Below are 24,346 nucleotides of genomic sequence, written 5' to 3' on the forward strand. Positions count from 1 at the left end.
TTAGAACGTCATTATTCTACCTCTCTCTATCCCTGGTCACTGGACTGATGTGGAGAGGGAGGGCAGGTCGGGTCCTGACCTTTGAACCACTGGCATTTTAGTCTTTTCCCCACTGAAGAGAGAAGGTGCTGCTAGTTTAGTATTGTACAGCAGTTCCTGAGGAAGAACTGCTCACAATGCCTTCCAGGGATCCCGCTGAGATTTGTGTGTAGTTGTCCAGATGAAGAGCTCTGACTGTGATGAGCTGTCTGTCCCTAACAATGTTTCAGTGTCTGTATGCCAAGAGAAGTCATACATGTGGATATATTCTGAGGCTTGAGCAATACAAAGAATAAAATGTTTTCCTAGTTTTATTATTAAAATAAATAAAGTGTCAGGGATTTTATAGATCTTGCAGAAACAAATATATATTCCTTATAACGGCACATTTATGAGATAAGACTTTTGTTTCTCAATCATTGAAGTCAAAATAAGTCTTGGTTCACAATATCTAAAGAAAATCTAAAGAATCTGAAACACTGCTGCATTGGCTGGCTAACTTTATGCGGGTGCTGGTAGAGTGTGTAGCTCTTGTCTGTCACTGTATCTTTTTTTTTTTTTTTCTTTTATGGCACACAGAAAACAGCAGTAAGATGCCTCACAGCCACCTACCTGACAAAGTGAGAATGGAAATAAATGGAAATGACTGAAGAGGAGCTGGTTGTCTAAACTATATAATGTGTTTCTTATGTCTTTCTCTCACTTATTAATGCCAGATTAAACCAAATGCCAAACAGGCAGGTATATGAAACCCTTCATGCCTTTATAACTCTTTAAACTCTTTGTGTCCTGATGTCAGTTGCCTATTTCAGATGTGTTTGTATTCTTACATATCGTCTGTTCTGTAAATAAGTCAAGAAGAAAGAAATCTAAAGTGTCCTAATGTACATTAACATCAAAAATTGAAGTGATTCCAGCCCAGTCAGCAGAATCATTTTGCACATCTGGAAAACACCGACATGTTCAAATTTCATGTAGACAACACAGCTGCCAAGCCAGAGCTCACTGTTTCAGATGGTGTTTCACTGCGTGTCTGCGGCAACAAAACCAGGTATTTTATGCTAAAACATGATCTATTCCTCACTCTCCCAGCATTAATAAGCAGTGTTGTTACAACATAAATTGGAAACTAAATCTAAAAAAAACATAAATTTGCAACACAAAGGAATGTACGCTTCAAAATATCAACTCGTTGAGACGAAGGATTTCACGTGAGGCAGATGGACGCGATAACATCAGGTCAAGTTCTGCAGATGTTCTAGCACATCAAGATGGCGGACTTTTAAAAAAAAAAAGGGTTTATTAACAAAGAATGGCACATCAGCAGCGTTTTTACAGGAGAATAAAATGGAAAAATATATATGTTTTGAAGGAAACAGGAAAAACAAAAGAAACACATCAACTATTCGGAAGAATACTTAAATTGCTCAGCAGAAACTTGATCGATATCTGCTAACGTTATTGAAGATTACTGAAAACATCACGGTCTTGAACAGTCTGTCTGCCTGACTTTGCCGCTGAGTTCAGGGGAAGAGCACAAACACCGATACCTTGATCGCGTGTTTAAAGCCTCAAAAGTCACTGCTCTCTAAATAGCAAACTTGTTCCGGATGATCTCTCCGCCCTCCACCTCCACCTGCTCGTACAGCCACTTCCGGTCGCAGCGACACTCCACTCCACACTTGCGCGAGCCACATTCGGGGCAGGGGTAGAAGCAGCCCATACAATCCACATCCAGACAGTCGCACATGTCCTTGCTGTTGGAGAGCAGGCGGCCTTTGCTGTCGTACACTCTGCTCTTGGCTCCGAGGCTCTGCCTGCATGCACGAGGTGACAGACAGACATGTATTCACTGCCATGCAACAATTTCAGTTTTATTAAAGCATTTTCCTCTTGCTGGTTTTCTTTTATTACTGTTTCACGGTGATTTATATCCAACAAAACGAAATGTTAACAGCTGAACAAAAAGACTGTTTAGGGATACATCTCTGATGATTCTGTCACACTGTCAGTATTACAGTACTCTGGCAATGACAATAAATACTGTATTACAAAACATTCTCTGAGGGGTAAAAACATGGGAACAGTTTATTTTTTCACATCATTATGAAAGAGATAATGAATAATCGCACGCACACACAGTCTCACCTGTCAGACATTTGTTTTCCTCCACGGCTTCCTCGTCCACCCTGTAACAAAGGAAATGAGTATATTTTATTTTAAGGTAAATTGTGCCTACAGGAATTCTTGTATTTGCTATAGTTAGGTAATGAAAGTAATGTTTGTCGCAGCCCTTATTGTTCATAGATTGAATCTCAACAATGTAAATATTTTACATTCTCAGGTTGTTTTGCTTGTCTAACAATTACGGCACCGAGGGAAGTTAAATGTCACAGTTTTGGGACATTTGCTACTTGTAACTTAAGGTATCCTTGGAAACAAGTTTGTAATTATTCACAGTTTAAAATAAATGAGTCATCACATTCATACGGTGGATTTATCAACCCACAGTGCTGACAACAACAACAGAAACTCACCCTCATTCCGCCTCTCTTTTCTCTGCGTATACCGCCAACGTCTCGAACTCTCTCTCGCTCGGCTTGTGTTGCCATGGGATTTGCTACGTTTGTCTCCTTTGGTACCACTCCTCTTTTACGAAGTTCAATCTGTGGAATTATCAGTTATCTATTCACTTGATGTAAAAGTAAAACAGGATGACTTGTTCAGACCGAAAAAACAAACTGTAGGGAAAGAATCCACACCTTTGATGAATCCTGCCCACTGGCGAACAGGGTGGGCACTGCGTCCTCTCTCAGAAACTGTTTGCCATTGTAGTCCCTGAAGCAGTCAGTCCGGAAATGCTCTGAGCAGAGGCAGGTGTTGGCAGTTGGGACAAAGTTTTTCATCCCCAGGCTGTGCACCCATTTGCTGGAGAGCTGTGGCTTGCTGAGTGGAAACCTGATACACAGGAGAGGGAGGAGATGGCTTCAAACCAGGCCGCAGGTTTCCAGCCATCACAGCTGTTAAGGAAATGTCTCATAAACAAGTAAGTGGACGCAGGGGAGGGAAATTATGCTTTCTCAGAAACATAAAGCAGAATTCTTGGCTGTCTTAACAACACACCAACATCTGTAAATGATGTCTTTTTTCCACATTGCATGTATTCAGGCATACGTAACTGTCTGAAACCTCAAGCAGTGCACAAAACTCTAACATTTTATCAAGAAGTCTCCAGTCCTAAAGGGTTTGGTGGTTACGTGCAGGTTGGTTGTGTCTTTGCACTAATGTTATGAGTATGTCTTCATTTCTTTCACTAATCATTTAAGTTTCAGTTGGTTATAACTGCTACAGCCTGACCAATGCATGATTGTTGAGGCAAATACTTATATTAGGGATCAAAAAATAAATAAGTATAAAAACCAACACCTTATTGTACGTAGAGCACCTGATACAGTTCAACTGGTTACCTGTCAGGTCTGTTCACATTATCAGGAGAGCCCGAGTCAGTTATAGGTGATTGAATACAGCAGCGGATGGGCAGTCTTTATGATGTATTATTGAATTTTAACTTAAAGTTAAAAGTGACAATAAAGTTGTGTGCTATTGTGTACCTGAACAAGCATATTGCTATGTTGTGCAATAAGGACCAATTCAACCCAAAACGGATCGAATGGTACACTGCTTTTTCTTTTCTTTAAAAAAGGCACATGTTTGTTATAAGGGGCACTATGGAGTTTTGGAGAAGAAATTCAAACTCAGAGTTTTATACCAGGATATAACAAAAAACTCAGAATATCTAATTTTGTCTCATAATTGAATAAACAAGCTGTTCTCAGAGGAAAATAAGTTCTTCAGAACGCTGTCTGAAGCTAGAAAGGTGGCAGGGTCCGCCAAATATAAACAAAGTAAAACAGTCTGGAATTGTGTTGTCCTTTAAGGTCAGTTTGTTTATTCAGTCAATAAAACGTAGAGTTTCTATATCTATTCCTAAAGAAATCAGTCAAATAAGATCTCTCTTCTGATTAGAGTGTCTTCATCAAAACTACATAGTGCACCTTTAAATCGCAGAGAGATGCTTAAATGTGTGAAATCATTTTTCAAGCACTGGTATAACGATTGAGCCACATTGGCGACCATCATCACTAAATGTCCAGCAAATGCACATTAATATCTGACATGATGCCACCGAGAAAAGGACACGATTTTCCTGGTGGGTCTCGAGAGGGTCTCACAGCTAGCTCGGATGAACCATGAGTTAATGTTAGTTAAGCTATCCCAAGTAGCCTTCATTATCAAAGCTGAAAATGCAGTTAGAACGCTACTTTAAAGCTTAAAGCGGCCAGGAGGAGATACAGCCTACGGAAGTACAAGTTAATTCGTTTAAAAGCGACGTTATTCACGTCCATGCTGTGCCATATCAACGCTGGAGCTGACTGTATGAGATGCGCTGTGACGCCGCCGAGAACTTCGGCTCCACCTGCAAAAAAACCTACCTGTAAAATCGTATTTCCGACCCTTTCACAAACTTATTGTTGCACCCTGTAGCCGCACAAATGACGGGCATGGTGACTCCTTTGTGGAAACTACGCAATAATAGAAAAAAAAACCTGCTCTGCAAACAGCCGTTTGTGATTGTTTTCGTTATTCTTCTTCTTCTTCCTCGGCGGACTAAAACCGAGGACACGCTGTTCGCCTGAGCTTCCTGTTCGGTCTGTAGCGAGTCTGCCCTCTAGCGGCGGCGCTGATGATGAACAATGACTGAACGATGCTGTGCAGGTCAGAGCCCTGGACATCAGAGGTGCACTGTGTAGGTTTGTGAGGACATTTTAATCAGAAGAGAAAGATCCTCATTGACTGATATGCTATTCTCTCATTAAGCCTAAACAGACTCTCTTTGTCTTCATGACTGAATAAACTGAATAAACCAACCTTAAAGGACAACACAGTCTCTTACCCTTTTACTTTGTTTACATTTGGCGGACCCTGCCACCTCTCTAGCTTCAAACAGTGTTCCCGGGGACCTCATTTTCCTCTGAGGAAGGGACGTCTTGTTCTTTCAGTTATGGGAACAATAAACATTGCTGTGTTTGAATCGTAACCTCATCAATTTTGTCCACTTCTTCAAAACTACAAAGCGCCCGTTCACGTACATTCTATACAAAACTAGGTGTTTTGGGATATCTGGAAACAATCACTGATAAAACTGTTTGTATTATTGTAAACTGTTGATACTATTTAACTGAGGCGTTTCACTCAAACCGCTGGAACAGGCAAAAATACAGTTTATCTTTTATTTTTTGTTAAATTTAATAGTCAATGTCACGTTTAGGGGAAATTGAATGAGACTGCTGCTATGCGGGGTGGAAAGGAAAAGTACACTAACTTCACAGTTTTAGTGTTACATAGCATTTTTGCAATTCATACCGCGTCTCAAAGGAATATATGTGATTGATACACCGTTTTCACTCAAACTATGACAATCCAGTTGTAAAGTGTTTTACAGTTTTCATTCTTGTTGTGTCACTATGACTTTTTTTTGAGTATTTTGCCACTGATGCTTTCATTTTAAACACATGACCTTTATTTTTAATTGTAATGTTCCCACACTGAGCAAAGGATCTTAGTAAGTCTTCCTCCTGTTTTAAGTGTGACACTGAGTGAGTGGTGTTGTGTCTGTGTCCAGTAAATCATCAGTGTGTGCATGTACGGAGGCATAATAGATGGGTCATAAAGGAAGAGGCTGTTTCTTTTTTTTTTTTTACGCTCAACCTTTCCCTTTTTAATTTCCAGTTCAGTTTATTGCACTGGATGTAAGGTAAGATAAGATAAAACCGAAATATGATTTATTCTGAAGGAAATTCATGTGCCACAAAATTATTACCATGTAAGCATAAAACCAAAACCACCCACACTGAGTTTGAGCTGCTCCCTTCAGGCCTCTCAGGCAATTTATGTAGCCGACCGACGACAATAAACTTGATAGACAGATGACAGGGAGCACCGGACACTGTGGGTATAAATGTATGACCGTTGTAAAGTCGGGAGATCTTTGTTTTACTGATGTGATGTGTCTTTGTTTTTAATACAGTAGATATGTTTGTGTTTGTGACCAGAGACAATTTTCCAAGTTATTCTATTCTATTCTATTTGGTGCATGACAATTCAGTGCATCACATACAGAGACATTTCTTATTAGAGTACAGATAGTGTCTTGTAAGCAATATATATATATATATATATATATATATATATATATATATATATATATATATATATATATATATATATATATATATATATATATATATATATATATGATAAATAATCCAATAAACAATGTCAAGATCTACATCAGCTTCAGTCAATACTGAAATAATTACTGACCTTGTTCATATTATAGTGTGATATATGCCCAGAAATGATCCCATGCTGGTGCTTTACCCTTTTTAGCAATGTTTATCCTGTTTAGCATATGCTCACAAGAAGCTGTTTTTATCATAGCATTAGCCCATTCTTTTTATCCTGGGATTTTAGGCGTTTTCCAGTGTTTAAGTATTGTCCTAGCAGCCACTGCAATGCCAACCATGATCACAGAAAACTCTCCATCTGATATGTTGTGTAATTGACTTCTGTCACCCAGTAGACAGAGTCTAGGAGATACTGGTAAGTTTCTTCAGACCCAGTTACCAAAATAGTTGGATAGTTGGACATTTCCACGTACAATGTAAAACAATGGATTCTATTCTATTCTATTCTATTCTATTCTATTCTATTCTATTCTATTCTGTAACATTTTTTTTTCTTTTATCACCGAATATCTATTATAGCAATTCAGGTGTTTTATTCAAAAGATAATATCACCAGGTAAAGATCTTTTTTGCCCTCAAACATGCTGAAAAAAATCTGTCTAAAACCAACGCCTTTGCATCTCACCTTGCATCTTACCTACTCATTTGCGCATTTTCATTTGCCAGCGGGTCTGCTCCTTTTACCCAAAAAACAGATTGTGTATATATATTTATATTATATAGTTATATTTTCTACTTTTTAAAATAGTTTATATTGTTAAATTGTTATATTTTCTTTCTTTTTTTTTTTTTAAAGTTTATATTGTTAATTTGTTATATTTTCACTTAATAGTCATTTGATGCATGCACCAACATCACCACAACAAATTCCTCGTATGTGTAAAATCGTACTTGGCAATAAAGCTTTTTCTGATTTTCTGATCTGTTTAGGTAGTTATTGGTAACGTAACATGCCATGCATGTGATATTCATCTTTTGGAAAGTTTTTCCCCAAATGAACACACACTTCATTCTATGAACTGAAGTGCCATCCCATTCCTAACTCATAGAATTCAATATGATGTCGGTCCACCTTTTGCAGCTATTACAGCTTCAACTCTTCTGGGAAGACTGTCCACAAGGTTGAGGAGAGTGTTTATAGGAATTTTTGACCATTCTTCCAAAAGCACATTGGTGAGGTCACACACTGATGTTGGTCGAGAAGGCCTGGCTCTCAGTCTCCGCTCTAATTCATCCCAAAGGTGTTCTATCGGGTTCAGGTCAGGACTCTGTGCAGGCCAGTCAAGTTCATCCACACCAGACTCTGTCATCCACGTCTTTATGGACCTTGCTCCAAACTGTTCCCACAAGGTTGGGAGCATGGAATTGTCCAAAATGTTTTGGTATCCTGAAGCATTCAATGTTCCTTTCACTGGAACTAAGGGGCCAAGCCCAGCTCCTGAAAAACAACCCCATACCATAATTCCTCCTCCACCAAATTTCACAGTTGGCACAATGCAATCTGAAATGTACCGTTCTCCTGGCAACCTCCAAACCCAGACTCGTCCATCAGATTGCCAGATGGAAAAGCGTGATTCATCACTCCAGAGAACGCGTCTCCACTGCTCTAGAGGCCAGTGACGGCGTGCTTTACACCATTGCATCCGACGCCTTGCATTGCACTTGGTGATGTGTGGCTTGGCTGCAGCTGCTCGGCCATGGAAACCCATTCCATGAAGCTCTCTGCGTACTGTACTTGGGCTAATCTGAAGGTCACATGAAGTTTGTAGCTCTCTAGCAATTGACTGTGCAGAAAGTCGGCGACCTCTTTGCACTATGCGCTTCAGCATCCGCTGACCCCTCTCCGTCACTTTACGTGGCCTACCACTTCGTGGCTGAGTTGCTGTTGTTCCCAAACGCTTCCATTTTGTTATAATAGAGCTGACAGTTGACTGTGGAATATTTAGGAGCGAGGAAATTTCACGACTGGATTTGTTGCACAAGTGGCATCCTATGACAGTTCCACGCTGATATGTATATATTGCCGGTAAGAGTCGACACTGTGGATGAACCGTGCAGCCGCAGCTCTCAGCCTGAGCGGAGCGGAGCGGAGCTTCCCAGCGCCGTGCAGTCACATGATGCAACTACGCTGGCTAGCGAGCTAACACTTTAGCTTCGGTTGTCAAAGCCGCTGTCAACAGCCAAGAACGGACGGAGTAGCCTACCCTCACTGCCAAGTAGTCTCAAACTCGTGAAGTCTCTGGCAAGTCAATCCGTTTTGCTTTTTTGTCCCGTTTGTTGTTCCCGAAACGTGAAGTTAGCGAAGCTGTTTCAGTTAAACTTGTTTACAGGGAGTTGCCATCGCGTGCGGAGGTGTTAGCCGAACGATATTGGCCTTGTTTAGATTGACTTTGAAGCTAATCTCACCTAATTTAGCGTCCATTTGTTTTTAACTACCAATGCCTGGAGGCAAACGAATTTGTGCTTGGTCCATTAAAACGTGTTAACGTTAGCTAGTGCTTACAAGCTGATTTTGTAGCTCGCTAACTAGCTACGTTTGTTTTCCTGACAGTTCCCTGACAGTGAGGCTAGTAAAGTAACTTACTGAGCTAATGTTAGCAGCAACTCTGAACTACCACGACAGAACAGTGTCAACACGAAACCTGTCAAATGTGTTCGAAGTTGCGACTTGGTTTTCACGTAGTTGGCTTCATAACACTCTAACGAAACAAAGCTGATGGTGCCGAAGTAAAGTGTTTGTTGACAGCCAACGAGCTAGCCACCGAGGCTAATTGCATTTGAGCTAACGAAATGAGCTTGACAAAGGATGCCAAGCTGTGACTGCTGGTCTTGCACCTCGCTAAATGTGTCCTGCTGTAGTGTCCAAACAAGGGGCTTCACTGAGAACATCCTGAACATATCTGGTCCAACCACCATGGGGGTTTAACTTATTCTGCCCCAGTGTGGCTGCCTACAGTCTTGACATCTGTTGCACCTGCTATCAGCTGTCCTTTTCAACGTTTCTCCCAATTTGGTGGCCTCACTTAAATCCCAGCACTGCTCCACCCAGTGTTAACCTGAGCAGCGTTCTCTGGTGTGGAGAAGTGAAAACATCTGGGTGGGTCTGCAAGGCACCAAAAACACCAACTGTACTTCTTCTTCCATCAGAGTGATGGTGGGAACATTGATCCATTCTGGAGTCTGTGACTCCTGAAAAGCACTGACTCTTTGCTTTCACACTGAAGTTCTTGCTGAGTATGACGGTCTGATTTAGCTTCACCGGAGGGCGTGACATCCGTTGGCACCCTGAGATTTTGAGAAAGGAACAGTTCCCACCCAGTCAGGCTGACTGCTTTTATGTCCGGTGTACTGGCTTGGAGACATTTACGAACGCAGCTTTCTCATAATCAACCTAAAAGTCGCCAACGTGGTCACTGACAGTTTTTTTGTAGTCCTCAGCGCAGTCTGGTTAAAGAACCTGCTAATTGTTTCTGATTTAAGATGTGGCTGAAATTGGAAAATCTATGTTATCGACTATTGAGCGGTGTTGGTGAATTTGTAGCCGATGCAAAGATCTGATCATATCAAGACAAATTCCTTTATTTGATTTAACCAGTGCAACATCTACACACTCAGTATATAGCAGTATCCACCCCTCAGAGTTGGTTAGCAATCTGCTAACCATAGAGAAAAAAGAAGAAAAGTGGGAGTTTCAAACAAGACATCTTAATAGAGCCATTCATCAGTCTTCTTTTACATTTAGTAGACACTTTTGCCCAAACCGATTTACAGTAATTCATGCATACATCCTTCACTGATGGCGGAGGCTTCCATGCAAGCTGCCAACCAGCACATCAGGAGCAGTTCAGGGGTCAGTATCTTTCCCAAAGTCAATGCAGACTTGGGGAATCGACCTCCAAAAACAAGATGCTGGCTCTACCCCTGAGCCACAGCCGCCCCACATTTAATCACTATTGATGATTAAATCATCCATTTTTGCTCTCTACCTCTTAGACCTCCACAGCCTCAGTTGTGCACAAACAAGAGGCTTTATACTTATTTTTAAAAAACAAAAATGTGAAATTATCGGTTATCTTATCCGTATCAGCCAAGTCAAGCAGGTAATTATCGGTTTTCTGTGTGAATGAAAAAAAAAAAATCCATATTGTTCCTACTTAATTTTGTCCAACTAGCAGTCAGGAACCTAAAAGTATTTAGTGAGAAAACACAGAAGACAAAGAAACCCAGCAAATAATGTCATTTGAGGAGCTGCAACCAAAACCTTTTTAGTTTTCCTATCTTGAAGATGATTAGAGTGATTAACAATATCTAAATAATGTCTGATTGATTTTGCTCTTGATGGACTAATTCATCTCAATTCAGTAGTTCTATTTAAACCTCTTGTCTAATAACAATGCATCATCAAGAAATTGTTGTGGAATCACAAATGCAGTTCAATTCTACAGCTGCTTATCAGAGATTTGTGTAAGATAAGAACCATCCCTGCCTTTTAAGTGAGACACTCAGGCGATCATATTAAATGTGTAGTAATGAATTGTAGTTTGTATCTGTTTTTGTAATTGTGTCTGTTTTAGGCAGAACCACATTGCCTTAGTCAGTGCTTGTCTATCGATTTTGTTGGCGCTTTCATTTAATTTCCAACAGTCTATGAAAACATGCACATGGACAAAGGTGGCCAGCTGATAAGATGCGGGGGACATTGGACTTGAACAGAGAGGTCGGGGTGGAGATGACATGAGTTCACCGGCTGAGCTGAAAGCTTTTACAACCAAAGAATGTGAATTCACCCAATAAAAGTTGATACCTTCTGATTACTACACCTATTGTGTGCAAGAGCAGATGTTGGAGCTTGTACAACACAAGTCGAACAAGCTTTGACTTACGATCCGCTGTGCTGACATGGAGTTTGACATATTGATTTGTTGTTACTCAATATGCAAGTGTTGAGGTTCGTCTTGTTCTTTCAATTAATGACAGACACGTTTGAGCTTGATGCAGTAGTTGAGTGTTAATTTCATACACTTTGGGACATTTTTGTGACAGTGGTCAGAGCCCTCATAGATCGGGATCTCAGGCGATGGACAACAATAATGGTTTTATTTTCAAAGAAATGGAAAAAAGATGAGATCGTCTCCAGGTGTCTGTGTGGTATGAGGCTATTTAAGTAAAATCGGCTGCTTAAAAGATCCAAGTGGAAAAGGCTGGAACACCGCAGCCCGGTGGGGATTTAAGAGCCATGCACATGACCAATAGTAACCTCTTGTGTTCCCTCATTCACCCTCCCCTCCTCCTCTTCCCTCCTCCTCCTCCCTCCGTCTCTCTATCTGTTTTCCCTCCTGTCTCCCATTGGGCATTGTAGAAAGGGACTTCTTTCCTACTCACTCGCTTCAAGATATTGAGTCACTAAAACTTCCGCCCAGTAAGCCACAGGGGTTTTGGCATCCTCAAGACTCCTCAGGCAAGAAAAGTCATCCATCCAGCGCAGGAACATCGACAGACTGTGGTCGTGGACTCACATGAGCGGGATGGATAGGCGATAAATAAGACATCAGCTCCAGAGGTAAGGTCAGTCCAATACTGTCACAGACTCAGTGGCTGTTGAGTTTCAGTCAAGTGGGGCTTTGTGCTAAAGTGTTTTCGTTTTCATTTAGGCATCGTCCAATGTCATTTAGAGCAAAATGCTTTGTAATCAGCGGAAACATTGAAGTAGTTTGAGGCTATTACTGAAAGAATCCCATTAGACTTGCATTCGTTCTTTAGCAAATGCACTGCTATGCTTCTTGATTCCGACCTGGATATTTTAAAGGCAAACATTAGTCATACTTTGCCCCACTTTAGAGTAATATTTGCCGACAATAAGAGAGTACAGTCACAGCTGTATTGTAAAGAAAAAAAAAAAGTCACCCAGGTGCCTTTATGCCAACAAGTGAAGCTCTCATTATTACCTCCTGTGTGAAAGGTTTTAACTCGGACTGCTGCAACAATGACCACTCTCCAGGTTAACTGTGCTTCCAGGTTCAGAGGCTTGTCTGTGGAAAGTTACTTCCTTCACCGCAGTTGTGGCTTTTTCGTGTCTTCTGTTTTACAACGGTTTTCCCCTGCATTTCTGGGGAATAGAATCTGACAGTCAAGCATGATCACAATTGTTCATTCAACCGTTCTCTTGTTTTTGTTGTCTGTCTTGAGTCATCGAATTTGTACATTTTTGTTCTAAAACTAGTGTTGACGCTCGTGTAGTTTTTTAAAAATCACTACCAGGTCAGCATCTGCTATCAGCTGACAGTTGACATTGATTGCAGCGGTGTTGGGTAATTATATCCTATAGTTTAGTGATGAAAAAGTGACATCACCAGCGGTTACATAATGCAAACTTTGTTTACACACACACACACACACATAGGTACTCAAACTGAATGGGACTCTTGGCAAGCTATCCAAACTTGCTGATTGCAATAGACAAATTCAGCAAAACAAATTTTGATTGTGCATTTGCAGTGTACTTTATTTAGGACCACTGATTTCTAGTCTGTCAGCGGTCTTCAATCTAAAGAGTTTTGTGAGAGGGATGGAAGATTCCCCTTATGTCTGTCAAGTCTGTCTGTTTTTACACATCATAAGCTGCTGTCTTGTAAACACACAGAGGTGATTTCCAGCAGGTGCAGGTACAAAAGCTCTGTGACACAGTTTAAACATAATTTGAAAGCGTACACAATCAGTAATGAAATTACTTATTTATACCAAGTAATGACCCTGGTGTAGACACAATATGCAGTTTTGAGGCTCATTTTGATTTTGACAGCTAATACCACATGCTCGGACAGACTTTGTCCACTGTCGCCATTTCAGAGGCAAAACTTGTTTCCAACAGCATTAATCTCTAATAACATCCAGGTGTTCATTGTGAAGGCAGGTTTATCTAGTCTGTGTTCCAAGTCAGTCAGAAGAGCTGCCTTATTGTGAAAATGCAGGACTCCTTTTTTACATTTTACAGAACTTGACATTCCCATATGGTTATTACATTTAACCTGAATTTTTATATCATTGAATGTAAACTGATAAAATGATGATGAATAAGTTATAATTGGTCACTAATGTGTGGGAAAGTACATCTTTGTATCATATCAGCTAGTTATAATAAACATCTTTTTAAGTTATAATTTTTATTTGTTAGACATATGACAGACAGCATACATTTTTAAACTGGGGTTTTCTTCTTGCACGCTGGCTAAGAATAGCCGAACATCATGCGTGTGTGTGTGTGTGTGTCTGCTGAATCAGTTTCCTGAAATGCGTCCATGTGTGACACATGACAAACTTTCATTTCTGCTTTCACAGTCAGTTGGCTTTCCTGCTCACACATTTTTTTATAGACAGGATCTGAGTTGACTCCACTTGTCATATTTGAGATCTTTCTAAGAAGCACATTGTGCTGTGTAGCTCCAAATATGCCCTTCCATTGATGTAACACAACCACATCCCTGTTTTGAATGTGCCCACAGCCTACATTGGATTACTATAAACAGTCTACCACAGTGACAGCTGCTTTCAGCAAAAAAGAATTTTTGTTTTTGCTTGATGGATTTGTTTTGGTTATACTTTGGTTCCTGCTGTGACAAAGTTAGTGAAATTGCTGTCATAATGAGTAAGATTTGTTTTTCTGTCGCACAGGTACACGTTGATTTCGTTATGACAAGCTGCTGTGCAGAAGATGTCCACGCTGTCTATGACTGATATCCCAGATGTTGGTCATGGTAAGAGGAACCATCTCTGTATTAGTGCACTGTGTGAGTCAAACTGGACAGGGATCAGTTCTCTGAGTCTTTGTTTTGCTTCATGTTTGGCCACAATCTTCTCCTTGTATGCTCTGAGTATTCAGCCTGGGCCGTCTAAGCTGTTTATTACTTTGTCCAGCTCAAAAGAACATGGGTGTGTGCTGAACAAGTGCTGGTGGTTTTGAATGTGTTTGCGTCTCGTCCCTCAGATGAGAGTAAGGTGTTTGACGGGGCCTCTGAGCTGCAGCTGGACTGCATGGTTGAGGGAAGCAGTGGAAGCGCCACAATGAAGCACGACGGCCTGCTGTCGCTGGCTGACCTCTCCCACCCAGATGACTTCCCTGTCCCCCCTCACAACGGCCCTTCACTGACCGACATGAGCAGCCCTCTGGCGATAGAGCCAAGTGACATCAAGCTGGATCCAGCTGCAGGTGACACATCTGCCAGCACAGGTGAGAGAGAAGTACCGCATTTTAAGTGGCTGTAGTACACAAGTTTGACGCTTCTCTCTAGAACTGACATTAACTTTGAATCCTTGAATAAACAGCACACAGTCTTTTTGAAGTGCCACATAGCTTGTCTGGAAGATCAATGTGCAGTTTCTGTAAATGTTGCCGCTTTAGTCACCATTAGTCATCGTCTGGGGAAAACAAGGCATCACTGTGTGCATCACCATTCTGAGAGGGACTTGGCAGACGTGGCTAAATTCCAGCGTCCTTTTATCATATTTTACCTAATTGTGGTCAAGATTATGGCTTAAGACAATAACTCGGAGTCAAAATTGAGATGTTCTGGCCTCCAAATCTCTTCCTCAGGATGTAAAAAAAACATGTTTATTTGGTACAAACCCCAACAAATGTCACATCATCATGATTTTAGAAGTGTTTTCAGTGAAAATAACAACTGTATTGCAAAAATTATCATTCCCAATAATCTGGAATCATACCTCAAAATGCTTTAATATGATAGTGGTTGTCTCTGGAGACTCAAGACTAACCAGTATTTTTTTCTGCTAACGTTGTCCATAATAGATATGTCTTGACATTTTTATGCTACTATTGTAGACATATTTCTTTTAGCTTAAAGGTTTCTTTAAATCTTTATCTTAATTGCAGAATCAGCTTTTCAAACTAATTAGAATAGTTACTCACTCAAGTGGACAGTAGTTTGTTAGCAGTATAGACAAATGCAGCTCTATCCACCTGTCCTCTATCCTGTTGTTCTTTTTAAATGAAACTGATATTGTACCTTGTGTATATTAATGGGAGTCAACAAAATATTTTAAAACGTTAATGCGGTGTACTACTACTTCGAGCCTTGAAAATAGCTGAATAGTTTAATTAACATATCTGACATCACAATTCAAGGATTGGATCACAAATTGGATCAGCTTGTACAAGTGTATCTGATAATCTAATAGTTCAGTGTCTTTACTATGTTGTATTCTTACTCTCAGGTGCTTAAAGGTTGATGAAGTAATGTGTATTTGATTTGATTTCTCTTTTGCAGTGAGGATTTTTTTTCCGTTGAAAAGACGTTTAAAAACATGTTACCTGTGAAGAAACATTCAAAACTGGTTCAAAAATGATTTTTTTTTTCCATAGACTTTTTGAGATGTTAAACCTTCAACCTAACAATTTGTGTTTTGTGACACATGGATTTTGTAATTGCATTTAACTGGTTGAAAAGAGGGCAAAGACATTCAGACTGAATGTCACCCAGTTTTCAACTAGAAAGTAACAGCTGGTGCTCACTGGGTTGTTTCATTTATAAACATTAAATATTATTCTTTGCATTGTATATCCTACATTATGTGCATATAGAGCCATCTCTGACTTATCTCAGTTGAGACTGGATGCCTTCCTCATGCTACTGAGGCTAGACAAGCAGACGTGGCCTGGCCTCCACATCTAATAACCCTCTGTGTACAGATTACTGCCCCTGAATTTCCTTCACTGAAATTGTTGAAAGTTTTTTGTTTTTATTTATTCTCTTTTTTTGTGTGTATAGATGGTCAGCCAGTGAAAAGAAAGAAGGGGCCTGCTCCGAAGATGCTTGGCAATGAGGTGTGCAGTGTATGCGGTGACAAGGCCTCTGGTTTCCATTACAATGTGTTGAGCTGTGAGGGCTGCAAGGGCTTCTTTCGACGCAGCGTCATTAAAAGCGCCCAGTACTCCTGCAAGAACAATGGCCGCTGCGAGATGGACATGTACATGCGCCGCAAGTGCCAGCAGTGCCGCCTGCGCAAGTGTCGGGAGGCGGGCATGCTGGAGCAGTGTGAGTGTCTGCTTGCCAGATGAATCAGAGATGGAGAAAATTCAGATTGTACTGCAGTTTGGCTTATGGGGTCGTAGCCAAAGTGAAAATCACGAGTATAAAATGTAACATTAACCGTTAGTCAAGATGTGTATCCCTCTTTGGCCTGTAGGTGTGCTCTCAGAGGAACAAATCCGACTGAAGAAGATGAAGAAGCAGCACGAGGATGAGACGGCCCGCTCGTCCACAGTGGTCACCCCCACCCCTCCACTGGAAGCAGCCGCACTGGATCCACAGCAGCAGGAGATGATTGAGAAGCTGGTGGCCATGCAGAAGCAATGCAACAAGAGGTCGTTCCTTGACCGGCCAAAAGTCACAGTAAGTGAACGTCTGTGAACGGATAGACCTGTAGATTTGGGTTGTTTTGAAGTGCCTTTCATGTGATTCAGTAGGCCTACTTAAAATGACAAGGGAGAGGAATCAAATATGAATACCTTCAAACTTGTTTGTGATAGAGACAGTTAATTTGGACAGTAAAAAAAAGCTTCAGTGTGGGTGGCAAATATGCGCGCAGGACATGACAGCTGTATCAGAAAAATAACTGCTGTAGAGACAAAATATCATTACTGTGCTGAGGTGTGGAGGTAAATTGAGAGTCACAAACACCTATTGTCAATGTCTGGTCAAAGACTTGATTCGAGCATCTCTGCTCTCCAGGTTCAACTTAGTGTATGTTGTGTCTTTGCTGTCTTGAAAACCCATCAGGTGATGTTTATTCTTTGTTAACCAGTTCATACATCTGTGTGTGCGTCCAACAGCCGTGGCCACAGAGTCAGGACTTACAGAATCGAGAAGTGCGTCAGCAGCGCTTCGCCCACTTCACTGAGCTCGCAATCATGTCAGTCCAGGAGATTGTGGATTTTGCTAAGCAGCTTCCTGGTTTCCTAGAGCTCACAAGGGAGGACCAGATTGCTCTACTGAAGACATCAACCATTGAGGTTTGTAATCATCAAAAGTATTTAATTTCTTGTTCCTGTAGCTTCAGATTTAAAATGATTTCTTAGCTCTCAGTGCAGGCAATGGAACTGTACATAACTTACGTGAAAACAGCACTTTCTTGATTATGTCCCAAGTAAACTAAATACACAAGCTTTCTATAAGAAGAATTGACTTATATGTCAGTAATGTCATACTTTTTTTTTTTGCAGTTTTAGCAGACAAAACAGTAGACATTCTATATGCTAGTGGCAAAAACTTTGAATGTCTTTATCTGCTCAGCTAGTCTTAGGCTGCGTGTTAATATTACACATAACAAGATGTGTTTTTCTTCCTCAGATCATGCTGCTTGAGACGTCTCGGCGGTACAACCCTGCTATTGATAGCATCACGTTTCTGAAGGATTTCAGCTATAATAAGGAGGATTTTGCCAAAGCAGGTGGATTTGCTAATTACTTCCTGTCTTGATAATGAGTATTAGTTATGACTTAAGACGATTGCATGCGTTCCAGCTGTCTTTGTGCTTTTTAAAAAAAGGTCAAGCAGATTTTTTTTAGTGTTAATACCTTTTTTTTCTTAACTTGACAGTTACCATAAGATATGAGCTACGATATATTTAAATCATGCTGTTTGTAGTTGTCACAAATGGGGTATATTTAATATGTAATCTATATAGAAAAAGAAACGTTTGGTGCTTTTGCTTTGTTTCCACTAATAAGTAAACCCTAAAGCACACAAAGTATTATTGCACCACATATCGTTCTTTAAAGTGACTAAATACTTCCTTCCTTCCTTCCTTCCTTCTCTATTCTCACCTCCTCAGGGCTTCAGTTTGAGTTCATTAATCCCATCTTTGAGTTCTCAAAAGGAATGAACGACCTGCATCTGGACGAGGCTGAATACGCCCTGCTCATCGCCATCAACATCTTTTCTGCAGGTCAGAATCATAAACTACACAACCTGCAGTGAATCCTAAGTATGCAGGGCTCAGAGTGAAAGTGTATCTAGAGCTGAAGTCGCCACTGTCAGTTATTTCTGATAATCTGTAATAAAAGAGATTAAAAGGTGTCTGTTTTGTTTGGTGAACTCTGTTTAGATCGGCCGAACGTGCAGGATCATGATCTGGTGGAGCGACTGCAGCAGCCCTATGTGGACGCACTGCGCTCTTACATCATGATAAAGAGACCAAATGTAAGTGCCCACTGCCCAGTGGTAACCTCTTTGACTGGCAGTATGTCAGCATGACCTGGCTATAGTCATCACAACAAGAACATTGGGTCAGGGCTGAGGTTAGAATGGTTAGAACAACAGTAACATAAAAGGGAATGAGAAAGGCCAGAAACTGTAAAACTGTTTTGTTGTCTTTTTTTTCTAAATTTTGTTTCAATGGTTTCCTCAGGATCACTTGATGTTTCCCCGTATGCTGATGAAGCTGGTGAGCCTTCGTACACTAAGTAGCGTCCACTCGGAGCAGGTTTTTGCACTTCGCCTCCAGGACAAGAAGCTTCCCCCGCTGCTATCTGAAATCTGGGACGTCAATGAGTGACTGCAGACCTGATGTCACCTGATGTGGCTGTGTGAAGACTGAGACAAACATTGCATTGAGCAGGATCACTGACTCCTTTCTGCCCATCTGGTCAGGGATTGGTTATAACATTTTTTGTTTTGTTTTTTTTTTCTGGTGGGAGGAGAGCATCATTGTCCTTTGCTCTCAAACAGACTGCTAATTGGTTTTGTGTTCATAAGGAGCAACACGAGCACCTAGTTTTCCTTGAGCGATTCTGTTGTTTTCTCTTTTTGTGTAGATGCTGACATGATTGTGGCGATATTAAATACCAGCATCAGGCTCTTTAGCCAGTTATCTCTGATTTAATATTTGTTGAAGTTATGTTGATCTCTAGTGCAGTTCTGTACTCATCCTCTAAGAATTATAATGCAACATTTCTGAGCAGGTCTTAGCTGTGGCTGTCTCAAACATCAGGATTACAGCTGCTCGTTCAGTTCAAATAGTGATTTTTGCAGTTGTGCAATAGGTGGAAAAGGATAAGCATGAGCAGACCGATATCTGCTGTTCACTTTATTGATGTTCGGGTAAAACAGTAGGCCATGTGGCTGGTGTTGTGCATAGCGATATGGCAACAAATAGTTTGTGTTCCTTTTGGCGTAAGTGCAGAAATCAAAAGGTTGGTGTAGTCGCTCAGGTAAAGTAATGTGAAGCAGACCTCTGGAAACCGGAGGCTTCTTTAATTTCTATTAGATTAGTTTTCTTCCAAGTGCATAAGGGACCCTCTTGGTCATTTATAGATGCCCATTAACGTTCATGTAAATTGTATATTTATTTTCACAAGAAAACTGTATAGAGTGCACAGATGGAACGGATCCACAATATTGTACAATCACATACTAACGCACAAGAAGGTAAACCTCAGTGCAGGTGACTGGCCGACTGCGCCCTCATTTACACGAAATGATGATGCGACTAAATCTTGTTTTTTTTTTTTTTTTTTTACACAGAGCACTGGTACCTTGAAATAGGTGGTACTAATGTGTCCTTAAAATTCCATGTAAAGATTAAATGTTGTTTAACAAAGAAAGTCAAACCTTCATCTCTGTGAGCCTCCTTTCAAATGAATAATATCCCACTCTGACAAAGTTGTATTCTTAAATCAAAACAGAAATGATTGCTTCTATCTAACACCTTACTCATCTTTATGTTCATGTGAGATTTCTTAATTTCATTACAAGGCAGTACAGTTACTTTCATATTTTGGTTCTGTTTATTAATGCAAGCTTTTCAAGGTGAGAGAAATGTACAAGCAACATTTGTGTAGTTTGAACAGGATGTAGAGAATTTCACAGGCTTTTATTTTTGATAATATACTGTATAAATGATACTGAGATAAAGGTGTACAGCTGAATATTCACTGGAAAACGAGCTCAATCTAAAGGTCTGCTGTTGTCTCTTGCCAGTGTCTCGACACCAAATGCTTTAACTGGTCAAATTCTGGAAATCCTCACTAAAAAACTGTACCAAAATCTTTATTAACAGGGAGCAGAGAACAGGAGATGAGTAGAAACAAAAAGTTCATAGGTTGATGAGGAAAAGTACAGACTTTTTAGATGTTTATATTTATGCTGTGTTTTCCATGCATTTTCCTGTGCAGTGTAAACTTGAAATGCATAGTGGATGATAAAGGAATGTCACTGCAAATTCAGAAGTGTGAAGTTTATTCTCTCTTCATACTCAAGAGAGCTGAAAACTTGACAACATGTCTTTGAAGCTTGTTTTTGAAATGATGGTAAATTAAGTGCCAGTTAGATTCAGGCATTATAAATGATTGTATTTGTTTTTCTCCACCCTCAGCTACAATTTCTTAATGGCTTTTAATTAATAAAATTGTATTTAACAGCTAATATGTCACATGATTCTTGACATAAGCACAGAAATACAAATGCATTCGACTCTGAGGAGTCTTGTGTATTTTGACATTTTCAGTGTCAGACTTTTTTTCCTCTTCATCCACCACCGTGTCTGTATTGCATCATGTTTTTGTTTAAATCAGTGACCTGCTATGGATCCTCCAGATGTTAAAACCATGTTTTTTATAAACAGGCCTTTCTTCACAGCAGACATTTTGACTTGTCACAGTAAGAAAAGCACAGGTGTTACTGGTATTATTTAAAAAAGAAAAGTAAAAAAAGAATGGCTCTATTCTATCCAACCATTCCAGTAAGCTATGTGGACAGTTAACCACCATGCAAAGTAGCAGGGCGCTAAAGCAGCCCTTACTTTTATCATTGACACATGTGCTCCTCCTATTGTGACAGGTTAAAACGTCCTCCATGACAGACAGTTATTGTTTTATATCCCTGCTGATTCTACAGGACTAGAACGTGTCTTTGAGACCCAGGTTTAATCTTAAGGATAAATGTACCCAATGAAAATTCATTATCTACTCACCTCAATGACAATGGAAACTTGGGCAAAGTTTCATAGTTCAAAAACCTTTCTTGAGCTTCACAGCAAAACAGCATTGCAGTATTCTAAACAGCTGTAGATGATGGGGACTTGTTTTAAAACCAAAAATCTACTGGACAAAAAGAAAATGGCTTCATACAGCTCGTCTGGTGTAATCCAAGTTTCCACAAACACTGAAATCCCTAATTTATTTGAAAAGACTTTTTCTTTTTTATATTCTGAACGAGCTGCTGGGAGTATTTTTTAATTTTTTTTTTCAGTATTCTACTGTTGCATTTAGCACAAATCCCCATCGACTTCCAAGTGTAATAGGGAATGCTGCAACGCTGTTTTGCTGTGAAGCTCCAGAAATGTTTGGTTGACTTCAGAACTGTACCAAACTCTCCATGTTCATGACGGTAAATAAGATAATGACTGAATCTTCATTTGTGGTGAACTTACCCTTTAACAAATTAAGCAAAAAAAAAAAGCCACAGTAATTACAAAAACATATTGGTTTAGAGTTCACTGCATAAGTTGTAACTGCTATTTAATGATGACATCAATCATTGTGGTGACTAATCTGAGCGACAGATGCTGGGTTAACACTGGTTGATTTAAGAGACTGACCTGTTGCAACAGAGGATAAAAGACTGCAAACGGAGCTCCACCTATTGGTTGGTTGAATGAATACAAACAAAAGGATGGTTTCCTTCCACATGCTGTATTGTATTAACACTGGTGCAGTATGTTCTTGAGCCTGCGAGATCATCACTGAAACAAAAGGAACCACCGTGTTCTCCTTCCTCTCCTCCAACAGTTGCTCAAAAAAAAAAAAACCCCAAACACCTTACATAAAGCTCCAGTTGTGCAATTGTTTCCGCTACTGGGTGCAAGTGCGGTGCAGTTATATGAGACAACATGGAGAGTTTACGTTTCATTCCCATTATTTAAATGTCAAACTTGTTATCAGAAACTTAATTACACTTATAAGTAAGAGAAGATCCAGAGGTATACTTTTCCACTGATCAGGAGCACATGAAGGCAGAAGTCAATGATACCCTGGTATTTTCTGACCACGTTTTGTATCAAACCTTTTTGCCTTCCCTGTCAAAATCTGATTTACTTCTTATTGATGCTCTAAAAAAACGCTTTTGTTATTGATTTTCTTACATCCTTCTTGTTTTTGTCAAATGAATCATATTAAAAGGAAGCAGATTAATGTGGGAGTATGCAGCGTTTTGAAACAGCACCAGTGACTGGTTTCAGTTGGTTTTCTTTTGGGTCCCTTTGCAATGTAATGTGGGGTTTTGCTTTTGGATTTTAGTCTGCTGCTTTTATGCTATCTCTAGCGAAACACTGACTATTAAGTTTATAGTAGCCTCTGTAATACTGGGGCGAATTTTCCATCATAACCTCAATTTGCAATGTTGTGCTGAACTCTGCTCAAATGAGCAAGAACCATCAGTTGTTGACTCTTATGGTGAATCTTTTTTTTTTTTTTTTGCAACTGTACATGCTGTATTTATGCTGTAGGTGTCAAATTTAAATGTATTGTATATACTGTTGTTGTCGCCTGAGCTCATTTACTTCCTGTCAAAGGGTGGCACTGTAAACATTATTGGTATATAGAAATGCAAACCTATTTTAATACTGTAACTCCCGAAGACCTTCTGTTTTGTATGTACAGTATATATTAAAGCTACGCTGTAGTGCTGATACGTTTGGAATCAGAATCACTTGTTTCTTTTTTTTTTTTTTTTTTACACAGAGGATGATGTCCAAATCATGTGGCGGACAACTACAAAACCAAATCAGTGAATCAGTTTGAAAAGGTCATAATAATTATGATAAAATACAAAAGCATCACAATCATATTTACAGTATAGGCCTATAACTGGTACATTTTACAACATACATACCAAATAGCATTTGTTTTGCAGTTAATTTTGTGAGTGCTTGGTTAGGGCATTCAAATTTCTATCACATGCTAAAACGTACTACATATTTATGATAGGATTTTTAAAAATAGTATGATGTGGATCGAGGGCCTGAATTAACTGGAAGCTGATGTGACATCGAGCTGCTGGCCACAAGCAGAGATGAGGAGTAGGCTACAGTGGTTTTATAGACTCTCTACAAGCTTGCAGTCCTCACCACACTGACTCAAGTGACATCACTCAAGGCAGTTTAAAAGATTTCATACAGCTACTTCTAGAGTCACACAATGCTTCATACAACTTTTTAATACCTGCAGTAGAACTGTAGGGACCTGTAAACGGACTTTGATGTATACAATGTATGGAGATCCATTTATTCAGAGGCCTAGTTTGATTATAAAAAGAACTTGTAAGGTTAATTAAAAAAAAAAAAAAAAAACAGTTTTAAAGGGGCTGCTGAAAGCTAATGAATGGACATTGAGTTAAACTTTCAAAATACACCCCTTTATCCCAAAATGTTCACCTTGCCACTATTTGATGCTTTGGTGGTATTAAAAAAAAATGGGACAATATTGATTGAACCTAAAATGTGCGGAAGCTACACTGTAGTTTATAATACTCTGTAGACATTTAAAAAGACATTTAGAATATTGTAATACTGTGTGTATTCATACACACACACACACACACACACACACACACACACACACACACACACACACACACACACACACACACACACACATTTAATGTATGTCAATCTGGAAGAAGAAAGGCAGATTTGTTATATGTGCTGTTTGGAAAATGTATTTAATTGCCTTTCTACTGTCCATTCAATGAAGAGCATACAGAAAAACAAATATTGACTTTCTACAAGGTCTTTACCAAGATTAACTGTGGATTTATAAATAAAAAAAATCTTTTCAGAGCACAATTTATTTGAAATGTGTTAATTCAAATTTGTTGTTTTTCTGTTCCCAAATTTGGGGTATTGGGATGCAAAAGAAACATTTGAGACTGAGATCCAAATTTTAGGATCTTGCCTATTATTGGGGCGGCCCTGCTAGGCAATAAAAC

General features: G+C 39.8%; 2 protein-coding genes across 3 annotated transcripts; one reads left to right on the plus strand and one right to left on the minus strand.

Moving 5' to 3' along the window:
- Positions 1-332: 332 nt before the first annotated feature.
- Positions 333-4,724, minus strand: LOC119018615 (ADP-ribosylation factor-like 14 effector protein). The gene is made up of 5 exons (XM_037096423.1): positions 4,533-4,724; positions 2,802-2,997; positions 2,577-2,705; positions 2,188-2,228; positions 333-1,856 (listed from the first exon to the last, which is right to left on the minus strand). Exons 1-5 carry the CDS (start codon positions 4,601-4,603, stop codon positions 1,628-1,630), a joined length of 666 nt encoding a protein of 221 aa, XP_036952318.1. The 5' UTR covers positions 4,604-4,724; the 3' UTR covers positions 333-1,627.
- A 3,899-nt stretch (positions 4,725-8,623) lies between these two features.
- On the plus strand, positions 8,624-20,839 carry nr1h3 (nuclear receptor subfamily 1, group H, member 3). Of its 2 annotated transcripts, none has more exons than XM_037095176.1 (10): positions 8,624-11,912; positions 14,016-14,098; positions 14,329-14,571; positions 16,130-16,396; positions 16,548-16,753; positions 17,194-17,373; positions 17,711-17,810; positions 18,195-18,308; positions 18,468-18,562; positions 18,771-20,839. In XM_037095176.1, exons 2-10 carry the CDS (start codon positions 14,056-14,058, stop codon positions 18,915-18,917), a joined length of 1,395 nt encoding a protein of 464 aa, XP_036951071.1. In that variant the 5' UTR covers positions 8,624-11,912; positions 14,016-14,055; the 3' UTR covers positions 18,918-20,839. The 2 variants fall into 2 exon arrangements, with proteins under 2 accessions (XP_036951071.1, XP_036951069.1); XM_037095174.1 differs by having other exon boundaries at positions 8,625-11,907.
- Positions 20,840-24,346: the final 3,507 nt, after the last annotated feature.

The sequence above is a fragment of the Acanthopagrus latus genome, chromosome 4 (genome assembly GCF_904848185.1).
Source record: "Acanthopagrus latus isolate v.2019 chromosome 4, fAcaLat1.1, whole genome shotgun sequence".
NCBI lineage: Eukaryota > Metazoa > Chordata > Actinopteri > Spariformes > Sparidae > Acanthopagrus > Acanthopagrus latus.